The sequence below is a fragment of the Telopea speciosissima genome, chromosome 8 (genome assembly GCF_018873765.1).
Source record: "Telopea speciosissima isolate NSW1024214 ecotype Mountain lineage chromosome 8, Tspe_v1, whole genome shotgun sequence".
Lineage (NCBI taxonomy): Eukaryota > Viridiplantae > Streptophyta > Magnoliopsida > Proteales > Proteaceae > Telopea > Telopea speciosissima.
The window spans coordinates 10,972,584-10,994,889 of record NC_057923.1 but is presented as its reverse complement, the minus strand read 5'-3'; the positions used below and the strand labels follow the sequence as shown (position 1 = coordinate 10,994,889).

Below are 22,306 nucleotides of genomic sequence, written 5' to 3'. Positions count from 1 at the left end.
ATACCTTGACCCTGAGGGTGGGTTAGGGTCAGGAATTTCTGACCCTGAGTCAGGGTCGGGCAGGGTCAGGGTTGAGGCCACGAATGAGCCCAACCCAACCCTGTCTTCTATTTTTTGTTTTTGTTCTTGTTCTTTCTTCTTTCTTCTTTCTTTTCTTCTTCGTCCCAGCTTGGCAAGCCCATGCATCTTCCTTTCCCAGCCTAATCAGCCCATATATCTCCCTTTCTCAGTTTGGCTGGCCCATGCATCTCCATTCCCCCCTCCCCATGGCTAGGGCCAATCAGGGTTAGCCCGGCCCGCCCGTGAGAGCGGGTCAGGATTGGATTTTTCTGGTCCTGAGTCAGGGCTGACTCGCGGCTGGGCCCAGCTAAGGGGACTCAGGGTTGGGCTGGGGTTTTAATAGGCCCGGTCCAACCCGACCCTATTGCAGCCCTAGTTGTTTCATTGTGATCAAGTGATCACGGGTTCGAGTTTGGAAATAGCCTCTATATAAAAACAGGGGTAAGACTGTGTACATTATGACCCTCCCCAGACCCCGCAGTGGTGAAACCTTTGTGCACTAGGTATGCCCCATTAGAGAGACGAAACAATTAACCATTAATTATTATTTTTTTTCCTCCCTTTTTTATGATGAGGCTATCAAGGTACCGGAAGTCAAGGAAGGAGACGTAGCAACAACCGGCCAGGGCAAACGTGAGGCCGATGGCTACTTCTATGGAATTCTATAATGATGATTACACAAACAAAATATTTTTTATATTTATTTTTACTTGCAAGATAAGCGATAAGCTGGACGGCATGGATAACGTTTTGCAAACGTACTTCTTGTTGCATCTTACTTCACGTAAACTTTTGATATTTCATGTGTAATCTAGAAAGAGATAAGCAGGAGTAGATACTTTTACCAACTTATCATTCAAAAGTCAACAAATAAGTACCAGGGAAGAAGAAAAGATTAGAGATTGGAGATAATTTTTAATGGGAAAATGTTATCTGCATCGGAGAGGCAGGCTGCGCTTAGACACATGGGGTGGGTGAAATGACTGCCCCACCACCCTGAATAGCTGCGTTGTAGAGAACATCATCCCATTTTTTTTTTTTATTATGAGACCTCCATCTATCCATGTGATGAGTTCACATCCATGTCAGCATCTTCACAGACCAATAGTTCAAAGAAAGAAAGAAAACAAAAAACTTGTAAGAGGTCAACCCCAAGAGTATAGCTCAGCTAGCAAGGGAGTGTGCCTCAATCGACATGCGTCTTGAGTTCGACCCCCCTTAACAACCCCCCCTTGCGGTTCAGTTCCACAGATTCTATGGTTTTCATAGGATTCGGTGCTGACCTGGTGTGTGTGTGTGTAGGGGCGTATGCATGTGTTCACAGGACTAGTTGGGCCAAAATGTCCGAACAGTTTTGTTAGAAAAAAAAAAAAAAAAAACAACTTAGTAAGAGGTCAACAGCAGGATTTTTAGTATTTTTTCCCAACATAGATGAAGAGAGAATCTCTTCCCTCATGGTGATTTGCTGCTATGATTGAATTGTAGGAAAAGTGAATGGCATCTTTAACTTCCATGCCCTATTGTTGAAGGTCCAAACTACCTTAATTTCTTCAATCCAATCTGAGGGTCAGATCGCATGGATGAAGTTATTCTCTTTTCATCAATGGTTTACAAGAAACTGGTTCCGAAAATGAATAAGAAAGCTGGTCTACCTTTGTATAGTTTTTGTTTTTTTAAAGGAAAATCTAGCCTGGTCAGGGTTATAAAAATCAGATTCGTGATCAAATTGGTCACTGAAAGATTGGAATTAGCCAAAGTGTCTTAAAAGCCCTAGAATCGACCCCTCAGATCTGAAAACCTTGCAATCCGGTGAGAAAAACCATTGATTCAGCTGGATCGAAACATCTAAAATCAAGATCGGTTGCGATCCCAATAAGCTGATTCAACCAATCCAATTCACTTTTTTGGAACAGTGAGACTGGTATGGATTGTCCCTCTCTTCTCCCTCCAATCTAGAATGTAAGCAAAATTCAAATCCTAGTAATTGATCTTAAGCCATTTAAATTCCTTGTACTGATTTTGACTTGCTCCCACCATTCTTATTCTCAGGAAGGCTTAGATCAGTTTAGCACTCTGGGAAACTCCTCCATTTATAGCTCATACTGGTTACCCATTGAATTGGTTGAACCCTTTCATAGGTTACCTGCTTTCATAGACTAATAGCCAAACCCAACATTAAAGGACTGTGATCTTGGACAATGCTCAACACATACATGTCCTACAGATGATCCTCAGTCCATAGAGGCACAATTCCATAGAGCGGCCAAATACAGTTTTTTTTTTGGTCTAGGGCAATCCATTACTCATTACGTATTTCTATTAGTCCCATATTTAGAAAAACTTTTTAAAGATAAACCGGGCCACTTACCCATGTAACCATTGATTAAAGAATCGGATCCGGCACGGCTAATCCTCTTGCAGAATCTATGGCTAGGTTATATTTGGGCCGATTTCTCACCGATCCGATCCCAAGGCTAATTCTAGGTTCTTAATCCTTGCATGTAACAGATGGTGAGGAAGATAGCTCAATTTCAATACATTACTTTTGAACATTTGTGTGTATCGTTAGTTCGTTACAGAAGCCAGAACTTTCCAGTCAATTAATATTTTGCTCACTCAGTTAATAAAACTGACTATAGACAATTGCTTACAAGCTTTGATGCCCAAATGGCTGTAGGCTTTGAAAAGGCCTACCCAAATCACAGGGTTTGAAAGGCCAATCCCGATTCCGGCTTGTCCGGATCAGGCCGATCCTGTACAGAAACTAGGGTTTAGGCAAATTTCCACCAACTCTAGACCAATTCTGATCGATCGATACCGATCCAGATCCAGATCCAAATTAAAATTACAACTTCTTAGGTCACCTACTTGGTGACAACAAGATGCACCCTTATTAGTACTAGCAGAAACAATAGTAGTAGTAACAGTACTAGGTAGTAACATTCTAAGAAGAATTATCATGCCACGCCACCTTGTATAGGGGCTGAAACCATCACAATAAGTTTTCCAGCTGAGAAAATAAAAGAGATCTTCTGAAAGATACTAAATCAGACAACAAAAATCATGCAATGTAATTCTCCCAGGAAAGATAATAAATCGGACAATCAAAATCAACCTTCTGGGGGTGTCTTGAAGAAATTTATTGAACATCAAGCTCCACTAAATCTCTTCCAAGCACAACTTCCAAAAGGGGACAACGGTAAGGTTGCTCCATTGTGACCAAGTGGTCACGGGTTTGAGTCTTGAAACAGCCTGTTTGCGAAAGCAGAGGTAAGGCTGCATACATTATGACCATCCCTAGACCCCCCAGTGGTGGGAGCCTAGTGCACTGGGTACACCCTTTTGTTCCAATGTCATTAAAGATTAAACCTGGATAATTCTGAGGCATTTAATTTTTAATTAAACTACTACTTTGTTTTGATGAATGATTTTCAATTTAACAATTTTGCTATATTACATAGAAGACAAATAGATGAACTATGAGACCCGAGAAACCCAAAGAATAAGAGACTTAGATTTCTTCCACTTCCATATAATGGTAGACAGTGGCTTATGCCTGAACAGAACAAGCCATTTTGTCAGCACCATCCCTAAATTTAGTGCACCTAGAACAGGGGCAAATGAGTCGAACAAAAGAATATCTGAAATTAACTGCGATGGAATATGTATCATAAGTGGGCCGAGATGGGTTTCAAAATCTAAATGCATACCATTTGATCAAATTAAAGATCCGAAAATGTCGCAACTGCTCGGAAAGAAGAAAATAAACCCATGGATCAGCCGGTTTATATAAATCTCAGGACCAGGGCTGTAGGGATTCATGACAGCTTACTTAACTAACGGTCAGTATATCCAACTCATTTGTACTCTGATATGATGGTCAATTGGCCTCGGACAACGCAGAATGATGAAGTTGGTGAGATGTTGCACCAACACAGGAAAGGAGATGAAATCTAAGCTTGGAAGTAAGCTGTGACTAATGAACTGCCACTTTGCAATTGAAGAGCCAAATACAAAATGTGTTGAATTCCAGAAGTACTAAAACATGCAAAGGCAGTCTTTTGTTGCAACAATGTAAAAACTTCGTGCTTTCTCATCCTTCCTTAGCCCAGAGGCTGTTCAGGCCTGGACTTTCCAGTCAGTACATGGCAACTGGTAAGACCATAATCAGAGGAGCAAACTACAACCACAAAGACATGCACGCACACTGAAGGTGCTACATGGTATGACTAGAAATTTCTATTTGATCTCATTACTGGGAAAAAAGAGTTTCCTATGCAGTGACACTAAATGCATGACTGGAACATGGATGCCTGTCAACCGCATAACCATTAGATGAGGAAACAGGAATTTCACTTACCAGGGAAAAAGGCCTCCACTAAACCTCCATATTCTCGGGCATTGATGAGGCACTAGTTAGCAGACACACCTAAGGAGAAACTCTGTGTGCAAATGAGAGAAAGAAAATATGGCCAAAAACATTTAAAGAATGAAATATATTCAACTACGCCTGATCCTGTCTTGTTTTTTACATTGATACCTTTGTATGTGGATGTGGATCTTGCTCTAATGAGGAATTGCATATCCATTCTCTCCCCTCAAGCGAAAAATTTCAAAGCATCCCCACAGTGAGAGCTAGTCTGACATCTGAGCCATCTCATAATACTCTCCCTCCAATTTGGGCTTTCCCTCTAAATCCAACATCCATGTTAGCAAGTCAGCCATGATCTATTTAATGGGCTTTCCCTCTGAATCCAACGTCCATGTTAGCAAGTCAGCCATGATCTATATATACAAACATGAGGTGGCAATATGACTGCAAGAGCCACTTTCCCCAACTTCCATTTCCTCTTCAATATCCATTTGACAGAGCACACGGCGACATTGGAGGTGGGGATACCAATTTACATTTTACAGGGTTGGGCCAGCTGTCATATCATTTCCACTGAGATTAAATTTGATTTGAACCTCCAAAAGTTAGAGATGAATGATTACTAAATCAATCTTCTGTATCTTTCCTTTTCTTGCCTGGCTTACTGTTAGGCTTGGGATTGTCTGCTGGATCCAAATTTAGTGGAGCCTTCTGGTATACAATGGCAGCATCCAATGCGTATATGCGGAGGGCAAGGGACGAGACAGTTGAGATCTTTGCTGCAGTAGAAAGTGATGCCCAATACCACCACTCATTTCTCAAGTACTCCGTCTTGATCATCTCCTCAAATATGATTGTCGCTTGAACCATCTGAAAGAGGAGGAAAAAAATCATCCATAAATTTTCCTAAATTCAATGAAAAAGGAAAAAGTAACAGAACGAAAATGGATTGTCAGAGACCTCAAAAGATTTAGTTTAGTTTGTGGGGAAAGCTACTGCCAAAGTACTATAGCAATAAAGTACATCCAGTGATTTACAAGCAAGGGACAGTGATGCAAGAAATGTTCTTAGATGGGCAGCCCATGCATGAGAAATATGAAGCTGAATATTATAAGGAAAATTGCTGGTGGTGATCTTCACATGCATAATGATGCAGCCAGCTGACAATAGATTCTAGTCAAGGAATCAGAGATATAGATCAGCTGCTTCAAAGGCCCAGATCTGAACTATTTTCTTGATAAAACAAGGTTAAAGGCTTGCTGATTTTTTGTTTCAGCAGCCTGTGATGGAGAAAGAAAGAGAGAATGAAGAAAAGAAGAAAAAGAAGAGATAATGAGCTGTTCTGGGACCGTGAACAGTACCCATGAATACTAACTTGGAGAAAGGAAGAGAGAGAAGACAGAGATAATGGAAAAGAGAGAAAAAAGAAGTTTTCTTGGCTAAACAATTCAAATCCAAATTATTTATTTTATTCCATTAACAATCATATTTGGGGAGGGGAAAGGGGGAGGGGGTTACATATTTATAACAAAATCAAAGAAAGTCTCCCAAATCTAAAACAGTTAGGTTGCTAGACTTACTTAACTAATAAAGACTCTTACACAGCTAACTAATTAGATTTTTGAAGCCTAAGACTTCTAAATAACTTGGCCCCACACAAATAACCAAATAGGACTCTTTAATGAGTAAACTAAAGCCAACTATTCTGTCAGTGTAAAACCTTGCAGATAGATGAAGTGTGTCAAAAAGGAAAAGCTGCAGTGCTGCACCCTTCTACGTCTGCTGAGGCCGTCTCAAAATTTCTGCAAGTCATGTAGCCTGAAAAAAAACTCAATCGTCCATGAATGGCTGGCCTCCAGCCGGAGGTCCTGTCATCTCCTCCTCCCTCCTCACCACCTTCCCCAAAATTCTTGGTCCTCACTTTTCAGTCACACCCCCTCCTCCTCTCGTGATGGTCTTTCTCTCCACTTCATCCCTCCTTCCTCCGATGGTTCCTCCAAAAGAGCCCTCTGCCCGTCTGATTTACTTGCCCCTGCAATCTCAAAGTGGAAATGCTGCCTTGTGGCCCACTTCCTTGGCAGCAGACCACCTTTTAACTTGGTAAAAGCTTCCCTCTCAAAACAATGGAAGACTCAAGGTATGATGGACTCTTACAGGCTTGGTAACGGGATCTTCATTTTCAAGTTTGCTGATGAAGACGACAAAACTCGAGTGCTCGAAGGAGGTCCACGGCGAGTAGGTCCCAAACCAATTTTTCTCCGACAGTGGGATCAATACCTGAACTCCATAAGGTCGACCTCAGCACCATTCCCTTATGGGTTGCTTTCCCTGGTCTCCCTCTCCATCTCTGGTGTGAAGATGGTCTTAGCATCATCGGTTCAGTTATTGGCATGCCCCTCTACTTTGATGTCCATACTAAGAGAATGGACAGGCTTGCTTTTGCCAGAATCTGCATTGAAGTTTCCACTGACACCGTCCCTCTCTCGACGATCACCATCTCTGATGATGAAGGTTTCTCCTTCTACCAGCTTGTTCATTACGACTGGGTCCCTCCCCACTGCATCCACTGCAAAGTTTTTGGTCACCATTCCAAAGGTTGCTCTACCAAGGTCCCAGCTTCTGCAGACCCATCTCAGCCACCTCCCTCTGAGGTTCCAGCTGTCTGCCCGATTGAAGCAAATATTGCCGACTGCACTACCAAGGTTCCAGCTACATCGACTTCCTTTGAGGCTTCTCATGGCCATCCGGTTGAAGGTCACATCCAAGCCATACACGAAGAAACAATCACCCTCACTACTGGAGGTTCCCTTTACCCTGCTCCTGCTACATCTTCTGATCCTACCTCCAACTGACCTCAAAGTAGAGCTCGTAGAAGAAGCTGACATCGTTCCCATTGTCGCAAAGAGGTTCCGGCTTCTGGTTCCCCTCCTGGACGATCCCACAGCTCTATCTCTCCGGCAACCACCACAAGCAACAAGTTCTCCACCCTCTCCGTCACTTGCAGCGTCGATGATTCTTCAGATCAGCCTGAAGCTTACTCTCTTTACCCAGTGGTCACTGAGAAGGATGTTGCATATCCGCTGGTCCAAAACCTGACGAAAGAGCCTCATTGATCCTGGAGCAAATCTCTGCAGTCGCAGGGAGAAGTCTCCTCTACCAGCCTGCCTCACACCACTGTTGATCCCCTTTTGCCTGCCACTAGAACCCCTGCCAGTCTGAGCCTTCAGCCTTCCCTTTCCTCAAGCCTCCCTATCCCTTCTCCTCGAACCCTTCTCCCCTTGAGACCGACTACCAGGTCGCAACCGCGACTCCATGTTTCTCGAAACTCCCACCCACCTATAACCTCCTTTTCGCAACCTCATCTCCTCACCCCGAATTGTCTCTTTCTCCAGGAAAAGCTGCACCCTTCTACCTCTGCTGAGTCCCACCCTTCTGATGCTGCTTTGAATCTGCTCTCTGCTGCAAATCTGCATCCTTCTGCGGCTCCAGTCGCCACCACCTCTGCACCCCAGACTACTCCTATCACTCTCTGCAACAGCTCTGCTGTAGACGATTCACCACTCCCCTGCCACTCTTCTTCGCCTTTGATGGCTTTGCATACTTCCTCTGCTATCGAAGGGCCTGCTACTTCAGCTTTCTCTCTGCCTCATGCTCCTGCTGTTGGCTTTTTGACCTCTTCAATCCCCCGATCCTCTCTCCCTCCTCTCTTACATCTTCCTAAAGCAAACCTTAAGGTGGGCGCCCCTTACATCTTATCTCCTACGCCCCTCCCCCCTTCGCCTTCTGATCCCGCTGGCCTTAATAGGCCACCTCCTTTGCTCGGCCCACATATTTCCTCTTCTATCCCTTCTGGCCCTTCGACCCTCTCTTCTGACCCATCTTGCTTGGCCAGTCCTTTGATCTCTTCCCCTCCCCCATCTCTCTCCCCCCGCCCCTATTCAGCCACCTATTGCCCCTCGCTCCCCCCCTTTTGTGTTTACCGTCGGCACGACACAAGTTCCCCTCCTTATCCTAAGAAACGGCCCTACATAGACTACGTCATGCCTTGCATCAAGAAGATTTTGCCTCCTAGTATGGATATAAGAGGCCATGCCCTCTGTCGTGGAATTTTGGATCCCACTGTTAAGTAGTGCGATTTCATCATTTTTGGGTTTTATTTCCTTCTTGTGGTCGGGTTTTCCCCCTTCTAGTGGGTTTTGGTAGGTTGGGGTATCTCCCTTTCGTTCTTCCAGGCCCTAGCCTTTCCCTCCGTTTTGGTAGGGCCTTGTAATTGGCTTGTGCTTATTTTTCTCTCCCCGCCCCCCCTTTTCTTTCCTTTGGTATTGAATTTTTTATTCATCCAAAAAAAACTAAAGCCAACTACCTTACTTAATCGAGTGAGTTGTACCAATGGTAAATATACATCATAAAGAAAGTGGATTACCGAATAAAGGAAAAAGATCAACTCACCTCAAATATTGACTCTGAAGATTTGACAAATGCACGCCAAGCACATCTCTTTGTCAGGTGTGCCTTTGACGTTCTGACTGCTTCCTCTGGAAGCACAGCATCCATATCAAGCAAGTTGATCTTGAGCCGCCTTAGAATCTGAGAAACATTGCCTACCAATGGTCTCAATGAAGACTCAGGGACTATGCCACAGGGACCAACCTCCAGTTCCCGAATTTTATTACTTAAGGAAGAAATTTGACCTCTATCTGTCATACATTCCAGTTTGGATCTTTCAGATTTTAGCGCCTCCTCATCATTGCCATTTTGAGTGCAACTTCTAGGTGAACCATTGGTAATATTGTCACTGTTTGTGTTCAATTCAACACTGTTTTCTATAGAAAATAGCGACTGCTTTTCTACAACAGCAGGCCCAAAAACTGGATCAGCTTCATCTTTTCGAGTAGGAACCAACATTAGAGTAGGGTCACTTAGATAAGGAGAGCTTGATGAGACAAAAGAAGGAACCCCATTAGAACCAATAAGGCCAATTTCTCGCACCAGTTCCTTATTAAAACTTTTCGTGACAAACTTGGTTCTGATCTTCTCAATGTCATATGGGCACACTATTCCCTTGTTCTGAAATTTGATCAACCTAGAGTTAATGTCAAGCCTTCCATTCTTTGATCCTTCAAGTATGTTCACTTCAGCAGCGTACTCCTGTCGTGTGGTTTCAGACTTCACTGTCCCTTTCCCTTTTAAGGGATCGTCATTTTCCTTGCCATTGTCAAGAGCTGATGCACCTGAATTGCACCTTCCATCATTATGCCTTTCAAATTCCCCATTCGTGCAAAATGTCTGATGGCATAACGGGCAATGGTGTCTGGAAGCCCATATGGGCTCTAGACACTCACATCTATACATTTTCTGTTCATAAGTTACTTTTGCCTTCCTACCCCGTTTCTTGGGAATGTCAGTGGTTTCAGGATCCAAGCATGGACCATACTTTTTCTCCAGTATGGTAGAAGCCTGAGTAATGAGGCAATCAGGAGATATAGCTTTCTCGCTATCTAGGGGCTTCAATGAAGCAACCTGAGAGTCATCTCTAACATGGATTTTACCGAGTTGACCGTCTACAGACCTCAGTTTCTGCCATTGCAAGATGGACTCCTTCAATTCTCTCTCTCTTGGATCACTTGCACTCAGACACCCAATTAGTTCTTGAATTTCTGCATCAGATTCATAGAAAACCCATGAGGCAGAACCAGGAATGCAATCATTTGATTCATAGCCATAGAGTCTGAAATCATTGGATCCTCTTGAACTTTGATAAACCTCTCTGCCAAATGAAGGAGACCTAAAAGTTGAACTGTCAACAAACATATTCCTGTTCATTTTGACTGCTTGTTTACTCTGATGTGCTGCCGCATTCCTATCAACAACCAAGCAAGGACATCTACCTGGCCAGGCTAAAACCCAATACAGTTGGCCAGCACAGTCCCTACCCAAAAAGTCCCTCCGTACAGATACCTTAAGAAACTGTGATTCTACATCAGCAATGGAGTCCTGCAAAACTTTAATCGCATTCTTGAGAGAGCCCATTTCAAGATTGTAGCCTTGCAAATCATTCAAATCAGGTTGAATACCACTATGGCCAAGAACAGCATCTGAGTTCAGAGAAATAAGAGGCACATGTTCAGACAGGATGCTTTTCATTGTGTTTGAAGATGCACAAGGTCCTTGTATAACATCAAAGGCAGGTCCCAAAGTATCATTCTTTTCTGCATCTGATTCACATTTACCATTCAGAATCTGAATATGGCTCTCTTTGCCCAAATCATCCACTTTTTGTTGCTGAGTTGGTAGAGGCTGCTGCTGATTCTTTGTGTTGGATGCATCTTTTTTGTTAGAAACCATGTGAGAAAAGGGACTGCCAATCATGGGAGAATCTACATCCTTTGTTTGGCCATCTGCAGGCTTCATATTTTGTGATTCAATGCCACCACAATGTTTCTCCAATATCCCTTTTGAAAGAAAAGAGAATGGGTCTTTGTTGAGATCATTTGTTTCACTCCCTTCCAGACCCTCCTCTTGCTGCAGCAAACTAGCAGAGCTGATTGTATAATAGTTGGTTCTGCTATTCAAAGTATGCTGCTGACCCATCAATCTCCCATTGGTTGTAAGTAGATTGGTCATTCCTTCTTCTCTTCTAACTTCTCCAATTCCATTGTGCAAGTTCGTGTTTCCCTTTGTAGCTCTTGAAGATAGAGTTTCTTCTCTGAACTTTAGGTTTCTCAGTTCAAGAGTTAGTGAACGCAATTTTTGCTGCAAGTCAACTGATGTATCAGCACAGAGTTCAAGGTGCTCACGAATGATCGCTATGTTCAGTGCCTCATCACATAAAAACTTTAGCAAGAAGGTTCTCTGCAACCAAGATAAAAACAATGCCCTTAGAGTTAGCATGAAAAGAAGAATAAGAATAAAACAACAAACAATTGCTGAGAAAGATCATGTGCAAGCAACCTGCAGAGGAAATATAACTCAAGCCTAACATAGATGCGAGATGCAACCCTAGTTCATTTTTTAGTAATAACACGCTAACCCTTGCTGTACATACTCAATCCTGCACTTGTTAGAAACCTAATACAATGTGTTTTCTGTCATTCATACCCAATTGAAGATACTCAAAAGTATTTTTGACTACAAAACCTCAACAAGTTAATAACCTTTACTGTTTAATATATTTTACTAATAGCATGCATAATTTATAATGCAATCCCAGGTTCAAAAACCCCGTTTGGGATCGCTATGGGCCCACCCAAGTGCCTAAGCAGGTCAATATGTAATGGAAGTGGCAATAAGGGTGGTAGGTAAAAGAGAAAAGGACATGACGGCTTTTAGAAATTATTGAACAGGGGCAATCTTGGAAGCAACACAAAAATAAGGATAAAAGTGAAATAAGACAAAAGGAAAGGCCAATTTTGAAAGAAAAAAAAACAACGCAAAAGAAACAATATAGTAAAGGGGGAGGGGAAGAGGAGAGGTCTTCAACCTCCCAATATCCAGCAGAGGGTTTTTTGGCAGGTGGAAGAACTTCGGGATCCAATTGAGCTGAAACTTCTGGAGATTAATCCCAACTTCCAGCTCTCTTAACTCCAACTGAACATCACCCAAAGAATCAATCAAGGAACAAGTATGAAGACCCAAAAATCAATTCTGACGGAAGTCTCAATACCTGATTTGAACTTGGGTATGAAACTTATGATAACGGGGATTCAGGAAGCTAAAGTCTATAGCTATAATCACCTAGGGAGGGCTTCCTTTGAGCCAAACCTCATGGTGATATGGGCTGAATCGATGGAGCTCGATCCATCCTATAGAGTTGCCACTACCGTCTGGAACAGAGAAGGAAAACTATAATAGAAGATTATAGTAGGGAAGAATTAGGGATTAGGAGGGAATAACGATGATGGGGAAAAACACATAAAGGGGGAAGAATGAGAGGAATCAATCCCAAGCCGTGATAGACTGTTAGGACACCCAGAACAGGGAACCGCAGGGAGGGGAAGGGAGAAGAGAAGAGTTAAGAAGGAACACACCTGAGATGAGGGGAACCCAACTGGAGATGCAAGGAAGAGAAGGGAATAGAGAGAGAGAGAGCACACAACCACAAGCCACTCAAATCAATTTCTATTCCCATAGTCAACCAACTTCTCCATCGTATTGAAAGCATATTTAAAAGAACAGGAACTACATCGAATAAAGAAACTAGACAAACTAAAAACATTATTCTTAAGCATATCTTTAGTTAGCTAAAAACGAGTAATTAAAAGTTACAAAATAACTCCAATCGCATGCCTATGGCCCTGTTTCGGTAAATTTTGGATCCATGAGGAAGCAGACCATTTCCTTCGTCTACGATCTGCATCAATTTATTAATCAAAAACTTAATAATAGGATACCCCAGTCACAAGAGCATAATAGAAGTTCTACTGTAGAAAATGCAATTAGTAAACAATCTGCAGATGCATATTCACCAAGAAAAAGGAGGAAAAAAACTCCTCTGCCAATATTAGAGCTATAAATCTTAGATCACTCAGGTCAGTCATCGAGAATCTATCCTTTACCCAAAAATTTACGCGTGAATGCCAAAAAGTCTAGTCAACAACATGCTCTAACTAAACAATAAAAGAATGCCAGAGGAAGGTGAACTTGGACAAACCTCCTCTATGCTTAACTCCCAATATTCTCTTTCTTCCATCGATGCTGCCAAATGGATCAGTGACTCGGAAAGTATACATGTGTCCTCTCCCTGATATCTCTTTCGTCCCTGGCGGCTGCTAACAGGTTTTGATGCATCTTGAGTGTTACACTGACCAGAAACACATGAAGGACAATACCAATTCCCTTCAGGGATCCTTGCGAGAGGAGGATTCAAGCAATAAGTGTGATACTCTGAATCACAGGTATCACACAGCAGAACACTGTCATCATCTTTGTCGATGCCACACACTTTACAGACTCCCTCATCCCAAGGAGCTTTAGGAATCTCGTTTGTACATAAAAGAATGTTGTCCAGCTCTTTCTTTGCCTCAGCACTTAAATTTTCAGCATTAGCAAGTTCTGCACATTTCTGGGCAATGGTGAGGACCTGCATCAGAAGTTATCTAGTAAGCTCTCAAGCTAAGGATAAAATAATAGTAAAATAATATATTTGATAAACAAATAGCAAAAGCTCAAATCCCAAAAACCCCAAATTAAAGGGCCACTTAACTGTTTCCAGGATTGATGAGGTCAAATTAGGTATTTACCCCCCACTCCACAAAAAAAAAAAAAGCCAAAAAGAGAGAGGAACTAAATAGATATTGTGATTAAGGTGGCTAAGTCTGATGAGGGAGCATATTTATTAACTTTTGGGCTTTATCTTGTACTACACTGGAAAACAAAACCAAATGGATAGAATTAGTTATTATCCACATTTTTGGGAGTCAGTATCTTATTTCTTTAGGTTTAAATTGTTGAGTAATAAGAACTGTTGAAAAAGAGTCAGTCTTATTAATAAGACAGATTGATGGACTATTCAACAACAGATGTGGATGTCTTTTTTTTTAAGATGCTGATGGATGACTGTAGTTGAGTTTATTGTTTGACAATGGATATTTTATAGATTTGATGTTGATGAATTTTTTTTAGATGCTTATTAATACGAATGTATTGTGGATGCCTTTATTGCTACTCCCAAAAGTTTATTGTTTGTTGGTGGATACTTGTTGGAATATGTACTCCAGAATACCGTGGGGGTATTCTGGTCCTTTTGGGGTAGTTTTTATGTTATTAAGTGTAAGTCGGCTATGTGGGTTTTAGTCTCTTGTAACTTTCCCCTCTATTTATAATAGAGGGGCTTACCTATCAATTAATACAAGTTATTATTCTCTCATTCTCTCCTTCTAGTCCATGACTCTTCCAACATGGTATCAGAGCTGGTTTGATCTCGGTTAGAAAAAGAGAAAAAACCCTACTCCATCTCTCCAATCGACCTCTCCTTCTCTCTCTCTCTCTCTCTCTCTCTCTCTCTCGGCTTCTCTTTCTCTGGTTTTCTTCTTCTTCTCCTTATAAGGGGGCAGCACTAATGAGGTGAAATCCCTGACCAATGATTTAGTTGCTACCCTCCTCCATTCTATCTATTTTTTTATAGTAAAATACTACTGGAATCATCTTTGCGATTTGGGGTTTTCCAGAATTTTTTGGAGATCGACGTCCTATTACTATTGAAGACTGACCTTCCACCATTGGAGCTCCCTATGCACCCTTCTCCAGCCCCTTCTACCCTATTCCATTATCCTCATTCCCTATTTCCTTTTTCTCCAAGCTTTAATTAATTCCAGCCACCACACCCTAATTGATCTCAACTTGTTAGGGTTTTGCAAAACCCTGACTCCAATCGATTTTGGTGTTTCCTTTTTCAGATGCAGCTGATCTTTGGGGGTGATTCCCTATTACTACAAGCTCTACTCGACCTAAGTTTGGATCCTTTCTGATGGCTGGATTTGTTTCTACAGCAAAAATTCCTTAACCTGCTAATTTGGTTACCTGCCAAAAACCCTGACTTTCAGGTTTCAGTTTTTGCTAATTTTTGGAGGGCTGATTACTCCCAGTTCAAGGATCAATCGACCTCAATATTGCACCTATCCAAGTTTTTGAAGACCCCTACCCCAATCGATCTCTTCTTTTCAGGGTTTTCCAAAACCCTTATAAAAATCGATTTGGGCTAGAGATGTTTGTTGCTGTTCGAGTGCTTTGGAGGTGGTTCTAACATTAAAAGAGAACTCTCCTTCATCAGTTCAAGGCTTGAAGAAGGTCCTTTATGCTGGTGTAGTGTTGTAATGCTGCCCTGCTCAACTTCTGCGATTTTTTGGAGTCTCTCCCCTTTGAAGATCAGGTCTCACTCTTACTAGAGATTGATTGTTCACCTTGGAGGTTCCATTCTAGCAGCCTTGGTCAGCATCTATTACATGTCTACATCAGCATTTACAGTTCCCTTTCCCTAAATCGATCTCAATTTCAGGGTTTTCTAAAACCCTGAAAACAATCGATTTTAGGGTTAGGGTTTTCCTATCAAGCTCATATTTTGAGGAGAGTCTAATACATATCAGAGGAGTATTCAACCCATATTTCAGCATCATTCATCAGTTATTTTTGGAAAAAATTCAGGTTCATTCTTATGGCTCGATTTTTCCAATAATCAACCTATTTTCCTTGTTCTTATGTGGCTGGCTGCTTCAACTACCTATTGGATCTACTGAGTGATTATCTTATATTTGCTGGTTCTATTGAGCTTTACTACCTACCTTGCAGGTTCTATTGATTGGCTTCTGTAAGGATGACTGGTTGACATGTTACTGCTGCCTTTATGTGGACTATTGCTACCCTATTATTGAGACTGAGTATCCTACTATTGGAGATCGAATTTCTTTCATTATTGAAGACTCGAATCTACTACCCTGGAGATCAGCTTATTTGGGATTACAACAGTGTGTTCCAAGGTTATTGGTTGCAACTACGAACCTATTCAGTTATGTGAAGCTTTTCTGGTTCATATCCGACTCCCTTTGAGAGCCCGATCCTAGCATTGTTCACAAATTCAGATCTGATCCAAGTTTTTTGTTGAAGCTTCTTACATCCATTGCTGTCCAAATATTTTCGTCAGTTCTATTTAGCCTGTGGGAGTTTATAGTATGGAATTTTGCACACTAGTACTTCCTTGTGTGAAATTCGATCAAGTTTTTGCAGAATGGTACCTTCTCCTTCTACAAATTAGACCTATTTTTTTTATAATTCAGATCTGATCATTGGAGATTGGTGTTTTGGAATTAGTTTGATCGATTGAAAGAAGGTTGTAAATTACTGTGTTGCTTTGTCCATGGTTCATTATCCCACTGCTTCTTTTCACTTCACCACCTCCCAAACCATACCTTTGGCATATACCCCTAACCACCTTGGAAGTTTATGGTATTCTCTAAATTGCCATTTCTTTTCTTTCCATTACCCTTGGCACCTTTTGGAAAATTCTGGAATATTATGTTTTTGTCCTATCACTTACATCATCTCTGTTATGTCCACGTGTACTACACGTGAGGGGGGGATTATGTACAGTATACTGCAGCCATTGCAGGAAGCAGAACTTGCAGGAACACTTGGTGCAAAACATAGAAGATCAGAGTTTTCACCATTGCCAATGGGTATCTACTTTGTTATTGGGGTGAGTTTGCCGTAAGGGGGAGATTGGTATTAAAGTATTGAAGATGTTTGGTGATTGCCTGCCTATAATCCTATATGAGGTTCTACAGTTGGGTTGATTTTTTCCGCTGCTTGATCTTTTCTGCTGCTTGATTCATCTGCTCGCTACCCTAGTTACTTATCTTCAAGATTATCATTCAGAGATTCATCACTGGACAGCAATAGAAGATTGGTGAAAGCTGCCTTTTTTGGAAGACATTCCAGTCCCGGTTTGCAGATCAAGTCTGTCCAAGTTTTGAAGATCTATTTTTTCAAGTTCTTGAAGGTTTATTTGGGAGCTGCATTCGTCTTGAAGCTGGATTCTGCTCTCGTTAGTAATAAGTTTGAGTTATGGATATGCAGTAGATGTGGCGAGTGGTAACTACCCATATGAACAGTATAATTTGCTCACAAAGCCTCATCTAGTAGCGATGACGAACCTGAGATAAATTTCCTACATGCATCATACTTAGATATGTTCTCAAAATCCATTTATTGTAGAGAGCCATGTAGGGATGGCTAGCTAAGAGGGGCAGAATGTATCCATGAAATATTGTCTGGCCATTCAGACCGTTGTTTTACTGAGGCATAGGGCCACTTGTTGGAAATTACATAGGAAGCCTTTTGATTTTGAAGAAAAACGTAAACATGGTGGTGGTGGCAAAGGCCGTGGTCAGCCTACTGCTAAGGCAAATCACACTGACACCATTGCAACCCCTCCTACAGACACTGGTCTATCTCTGGAAGAACTACCACCTCTGGTTCTGTTTCTAACTTTGCCTCAGGTATTTCTATTGGTAGTCATTGTGCATCGGCAATCTCCAGTCCGTGGATCATTGACTCTAGTGCCACTGACCATATGACAGGTTCTTCTACCCTTTTTCATCAGTACTCTCCTTCCTCTGGGAAAGATATTGTCCGAGAGGCAAATGGGTCTCTTTCTTATATATCTTGAAAGGGATCTATTTGTTGTTCTCCTAGTCTTACTTCAACCTCAGTTTTGCATGTTCCTTCTTTCTCTACTAATTTATTGTCTATTAGTAGCCTTACTAAGGACCTAAATTGCAAAGTAATATTCTTTCCCTCCCATTGTGTCGTACAGGATCTGGTGACAGGGAAGATGTTTGGGGTTGGTACATAGTTATCAAGGCGGGAAGGCGGCCATGGCGTTTTAGAAGGTAAAAAAACAAGGCGACACCGCCATGGCGGCAAGGCGCCCGCCATGGCGCCCAAGGCGACACCGCTATGGCGGCAAGGCGCCCGCCATGGCGCCCAAGGCGACCAAGGAGTCTAGCCGCCATGGCGTTGCCATGGCGACGCCTTGATAACTATGGGTTGGTAAAGTGCATGGTGATCTCTACTTGCTTGATAGTGTTGTTCACAGACTTCTGCTGACGTTCCCTCTCACACTCATCAGTAGCATTCTATCTCTTCGGACTTATATCAATGGTATCATAGGCTAGGACATCCCCCCCCCCCCAATGGGACTTTATCTCATTTGTTTCCCCAGTTGGTCAAAAATTGTAATAAGGATGAGTTTTTTTGTGAAGCCTGTGTTTTGGCTAAACAAACTCGTTCTAATTATTCCCCATTAAATAAAAGAAGTCTTTTCATCTTATTCATTCTGATGTATGGGGTCCTGCCCGGAAAGCCTCTATTTCTGGTTATAGATGGTTTGTCGTTTTTATTGATTGTCATAGTCGCACTACCTGTGTGTATATGATGCAACACATGTGTGAAGTATTTTGGTGTTTTCAGCTTTTCCACAACTTAGTTAAGACTCAATTTAATGCCACTCTGAAAATTCTCCGCAGTGGCAATGGCAGAGAATACATGGACGGTCAATTTCAACAATATATGGCTGATCATGGGATTCTTCATCAAACCAGCTGTGTTGATACACCTCAAAATGGTGTGGCTGAGAGAAAAAATCGCCACCTACTAGAAATGACTCATGCCTTGATGTTTAACCGAAATGTTCCTTCTCAATACTGGAGTGACGCTATTCTTACCTGTGCCTACTTGATCAAACTATTTGTCCACTAGAGTTTTGGCCTTTCTTGCTCCAGTTGATGACCTCCAGGGTTCATCTTCCTTTCTTGTTCCCCCAAAGGTTTTCAGTTGTGTTTGCTATGCTCGCAAGCATCACTCCCATGGGAAGTTGGATTCTCGTGGCGTCCAATGTATTTTTTTGGGTTATTCAACAACTCAAAAATGGTACAAATGCTACCATCCTCCAACAAGACGTGTCCTAGTCTCCATGCACATCACCTTTAATGAATCCTTAGCTTACTATTCATCGTCACCTCTTCAGGGGGAGTTTGACTTGGCTAGTGAAGATGTTTCGATGTTACCTGCTGCTCCTTCCAATGTTCCAATTCAGGGGGAGCAGGTGCCGGATCAGGTTCATGTTCAAGAAGGGTCTTCTTTGGATACAATTCAGGGGGAGCAGCCTACTCCTAGCTTTGTTAGACGACAGGTTGAAAAAATTCAGGGTAGACTTGATCGTCCAAATCTTCGTGTCTTTACTCGAACTCCTAAGAAGCAAGTTGAAACCACCACCACTACGGCACCTTTAATCATCCCATTGCCATCCTTTGAGTCAGAGCCTACTACTACGTCTAGTAAGGATCCTCCTTCTCTTGAATTACCTATTGTTGTTCGTAAAGGTATTCAGACATGTACCCAACATCCCATATCTCATGTTGTTTCCTATGACTCTCTCTCTCCTTCCTATCATGTTTTTTGTGTCTTCACTTTCCTCTGTTTCTATTCCACAGAAGTGGCAGAAGGCCTTTACAGATACAAAATGGAAAGCAACTATGGTGGAAGAGATGAAAGCCTCAGGAAAAAATAACACGTGGGATCTTGTTCTTCCTCCTCCAGGGAAAAGCCAGTTGGATGTAAATGGGTGTTTGTAGTCAAGCAAAAGATGGATGGCACGGTTGATAGGTACAAAGCAAAACTTGTGGCCAAGGGTTTTACTCAACCTTAAAGGATAGACTACCAGGAAACCTTTGCTCATGTTGATTGAGTACTATTCATATTTTGTTATCATGTGCTGTAAATTTTGGGTGGGATTTGCTAGCTTGATATCAAGAATGCTTTCCTTCATGAAGAGCTTGAGGAGGAAGTATATATGGAGATTCCTCCAGGTTTTTCATCTAAAAAAACTCATGGCAAAGTCTGCAAACTGAAGCTTGCACTCTATGGGCTGAAGCAGTGTCCTCGGGCTTGGTTTGGTAGATTTCACAAGGACATGATTTCGGTGGGATACAAAAGAGTGATGCTAATCATACTCTGTTCATCAAGCGGTCTGGTGACAAGATCACTATTCTCATAGTCTATGTCGATGACATTGTGGTGACAGGAAATGATCGTGCAAAGATCTCTCATCTGAAGAGTTTCCTAGGATGTGAGTTTGAAATAAAAGATCTAGGGAAACTAAAGTACTTTCTTGGGATTGAAGTTGCTCGTTCCTCAAAAGACATCTTTCTCTCTCAAAGGAAGAATGTCCTGTATCTTTTATCAGAGGCTGGTTTATTGGGTTGCCATCCCTGTGATACACCTATAGGGGGCTGGTACCAAGGTTCTAAAACTCGAGTTTCGATTAGGTTTCGACCAATCAGAAGCCGAGTTCGTCTCGGTTTCGACCATATCTCGGTCGAAACCTGGAACTTTCTCCAGGCTAACTCGAACCTTGGTTTCGAGGTCAAAGTTGTGTTTTTTGCCTTGATTCTTGTTGTGCTGCCTATTTTTGACATTTTAAATCCAATCCATGCATTAGTTTCACATTGAGAACACTAAAAATAATACCTGTGGTTTTGATCCAAGTTTGATACTTTATATTGTTCTTGGACATGGTATCGAATAAGGTTTGACTAGAACATAACACCTTCAATATAAATCAGATTTAAGAAATCTTGGATTTGTTAGAAAGCTTTGTTTTGACAGCTTTCCAACAAGTCCAAGATTGCTTAAATCTAGTTTATATTGAAGGAGTTATGTACCGGTCAAACTTAATTTGGTGTGCACAAATGCTGTCAAAATCGCTCTGAATGAAAATATTTTTTTGGACATCAAAACAAATGAAAATTTTACCGCACTTTTGGGTTTTAGCAATGTTTTACCATATTAAGATTTATAGAATCTTTAGATTTGAGAAAAACCCCAGCATTAGAAAGTTGAAAATTGCACCTACCACCGAAAATCCAGTTTTTGTTCTTGAACTGGGGGGTTGACTTTTTTTCTTTTGGAATTTGGTTTTTAACTATTTTTATTAGATTCAAATAGGGGATATTTGCTTATTTATGAAAAATATCTTAAGTAAATGTTTCATTTACTTAATGACATTAGGCATAAATAAGTGTCTGTCTTGGTTACTGGCATACTTAAGTATCTATACTGGTTTCAAGCCAGGTTTCCCCAAGTTTCGATGGGCATGAGTGTCGACACTTGCGAAATTACCAACATCTCAGTCGATACTGGTCGAAACCATCGAATTTCGATCGAAACCCTGGTTTTTTAAAATCACCCTTCAACTCGTCTCGGAAACTTGCGAAACCGAGTTAACTCGGTGGTTTCGACAGGTTTCGATTGAGTTCTTCTTCCATGGCTGGTACTCGACTGAAGGATAAAGATGAACCCGTTGATAAAGGCCGTTATCAAAGACTAGTGGGAAAATTAATTTATCTCTCACATACTAGACCAGACATTGCGTTTGCGGTGAGTTTGGTCAATCAGTTCATGCATGATCCCTACTCCACACACATGGTTGTTGTTCTTCGCATTCTTCATTACATGAAGTCAGCTCCAAGAAAAGGGGTTCTCTTGTCTCCGCATGATCATCTTTGTATTGAGGCATCTACTGATGCTGACTGGGGTGGATCTCCTTACCGTAAATCTACTTCAGGTTATTGTACTTTTGTAGGTGGGAACCTTGTCACTTGGCGCAGCAAGAAACAAAATGTTGTGGCAAGGTCTAGTGCTGAAGCGGAGTTGCATGTTATGGCACAAGGTATCTGTGAGTTACTGTGGATTCAAGGTTTACTTTAAGACCTTGGTGTTTTTGTTTGTCTCCAAATGATGTTGTATTGTGATAACAAAGTCGCGATTAGTATTGCCCATAATCCAGTGCATCATGATCGTACGAAGCATGTGGAGATTGACAAACACTTCATCAAGGAGAAGTTGGAAAGTGGACAGATTTGTATACCTTTTGTGAAGTCAGATGATAATTTGACTGATGTCTTCACTAAGGGCTTGGGTGAGAAATTATTTCATCTGCTTTTGTTCAAGTTGGGCATGTGTGATATCTATGCACCAACTTGAGGGGAGTGTTGAGTTATGTAGCTGCAAGGGCATTATGGGACTTTTCCCCCCATAGCCGACTCATTAGTTAGAGTCGGCTATGAGGGGGGCATTATTGTAATTTTTTTCCTCTTTTATTATGAATAAAGGGGCTTAGTGATCCTATTGATCACTCAAGCATTCAGTTCTATTGACTGCTAACAGGAAGTATACCCTTGATCTCTTGCCAAATACATGAATGTTGGGATGTAAGCCAACAAACACACCTTTTGAGCCTAATTCACATCTTAGGAACAAGTATGGTGAACCAGTCGACAAGGGCAGCTATCAGAGGTTGGTTGGAAGACTAATATACTTGTC

The 22,306-nt window shown here is 41.7% G+C and overlaps 1 protein-coding gene across 1 annotated transcript in view; it reads right to left on the bottom strand.

Moving 5' to 3' along the window:
• Positions 1-4,396: 4,396 nt before the first annotated feature.
• LOC122670675 (methyl-CpG-binding domain-containing protein 9-like) overlaps positions 4,397-22,306 on the bottom strand; it is a 45,773-nt gene continuing 27,863 nt past the window's right edge. Inside the window, exons 8-10 of the mRNA XM_043867635.1 lie at positions 13,083-13,511; positions 8,882-11,284; positions 4,397-5,302 (exon numbers count right to left, since the gene is read on the bottom strand). Coding sequence (XP_043723570.1) covers positions 5,060-5,302; positions 8,882-11,284; positions 13,083-13,511 — 3,075 coding nt within the window. The 3' untranslated portion in view covers positions 4,397-5,059. The remainder of the gene's footprint in view (positions 5,303-8,881; positions 11,285-13,082; positions 13,512-22,306) is intronic.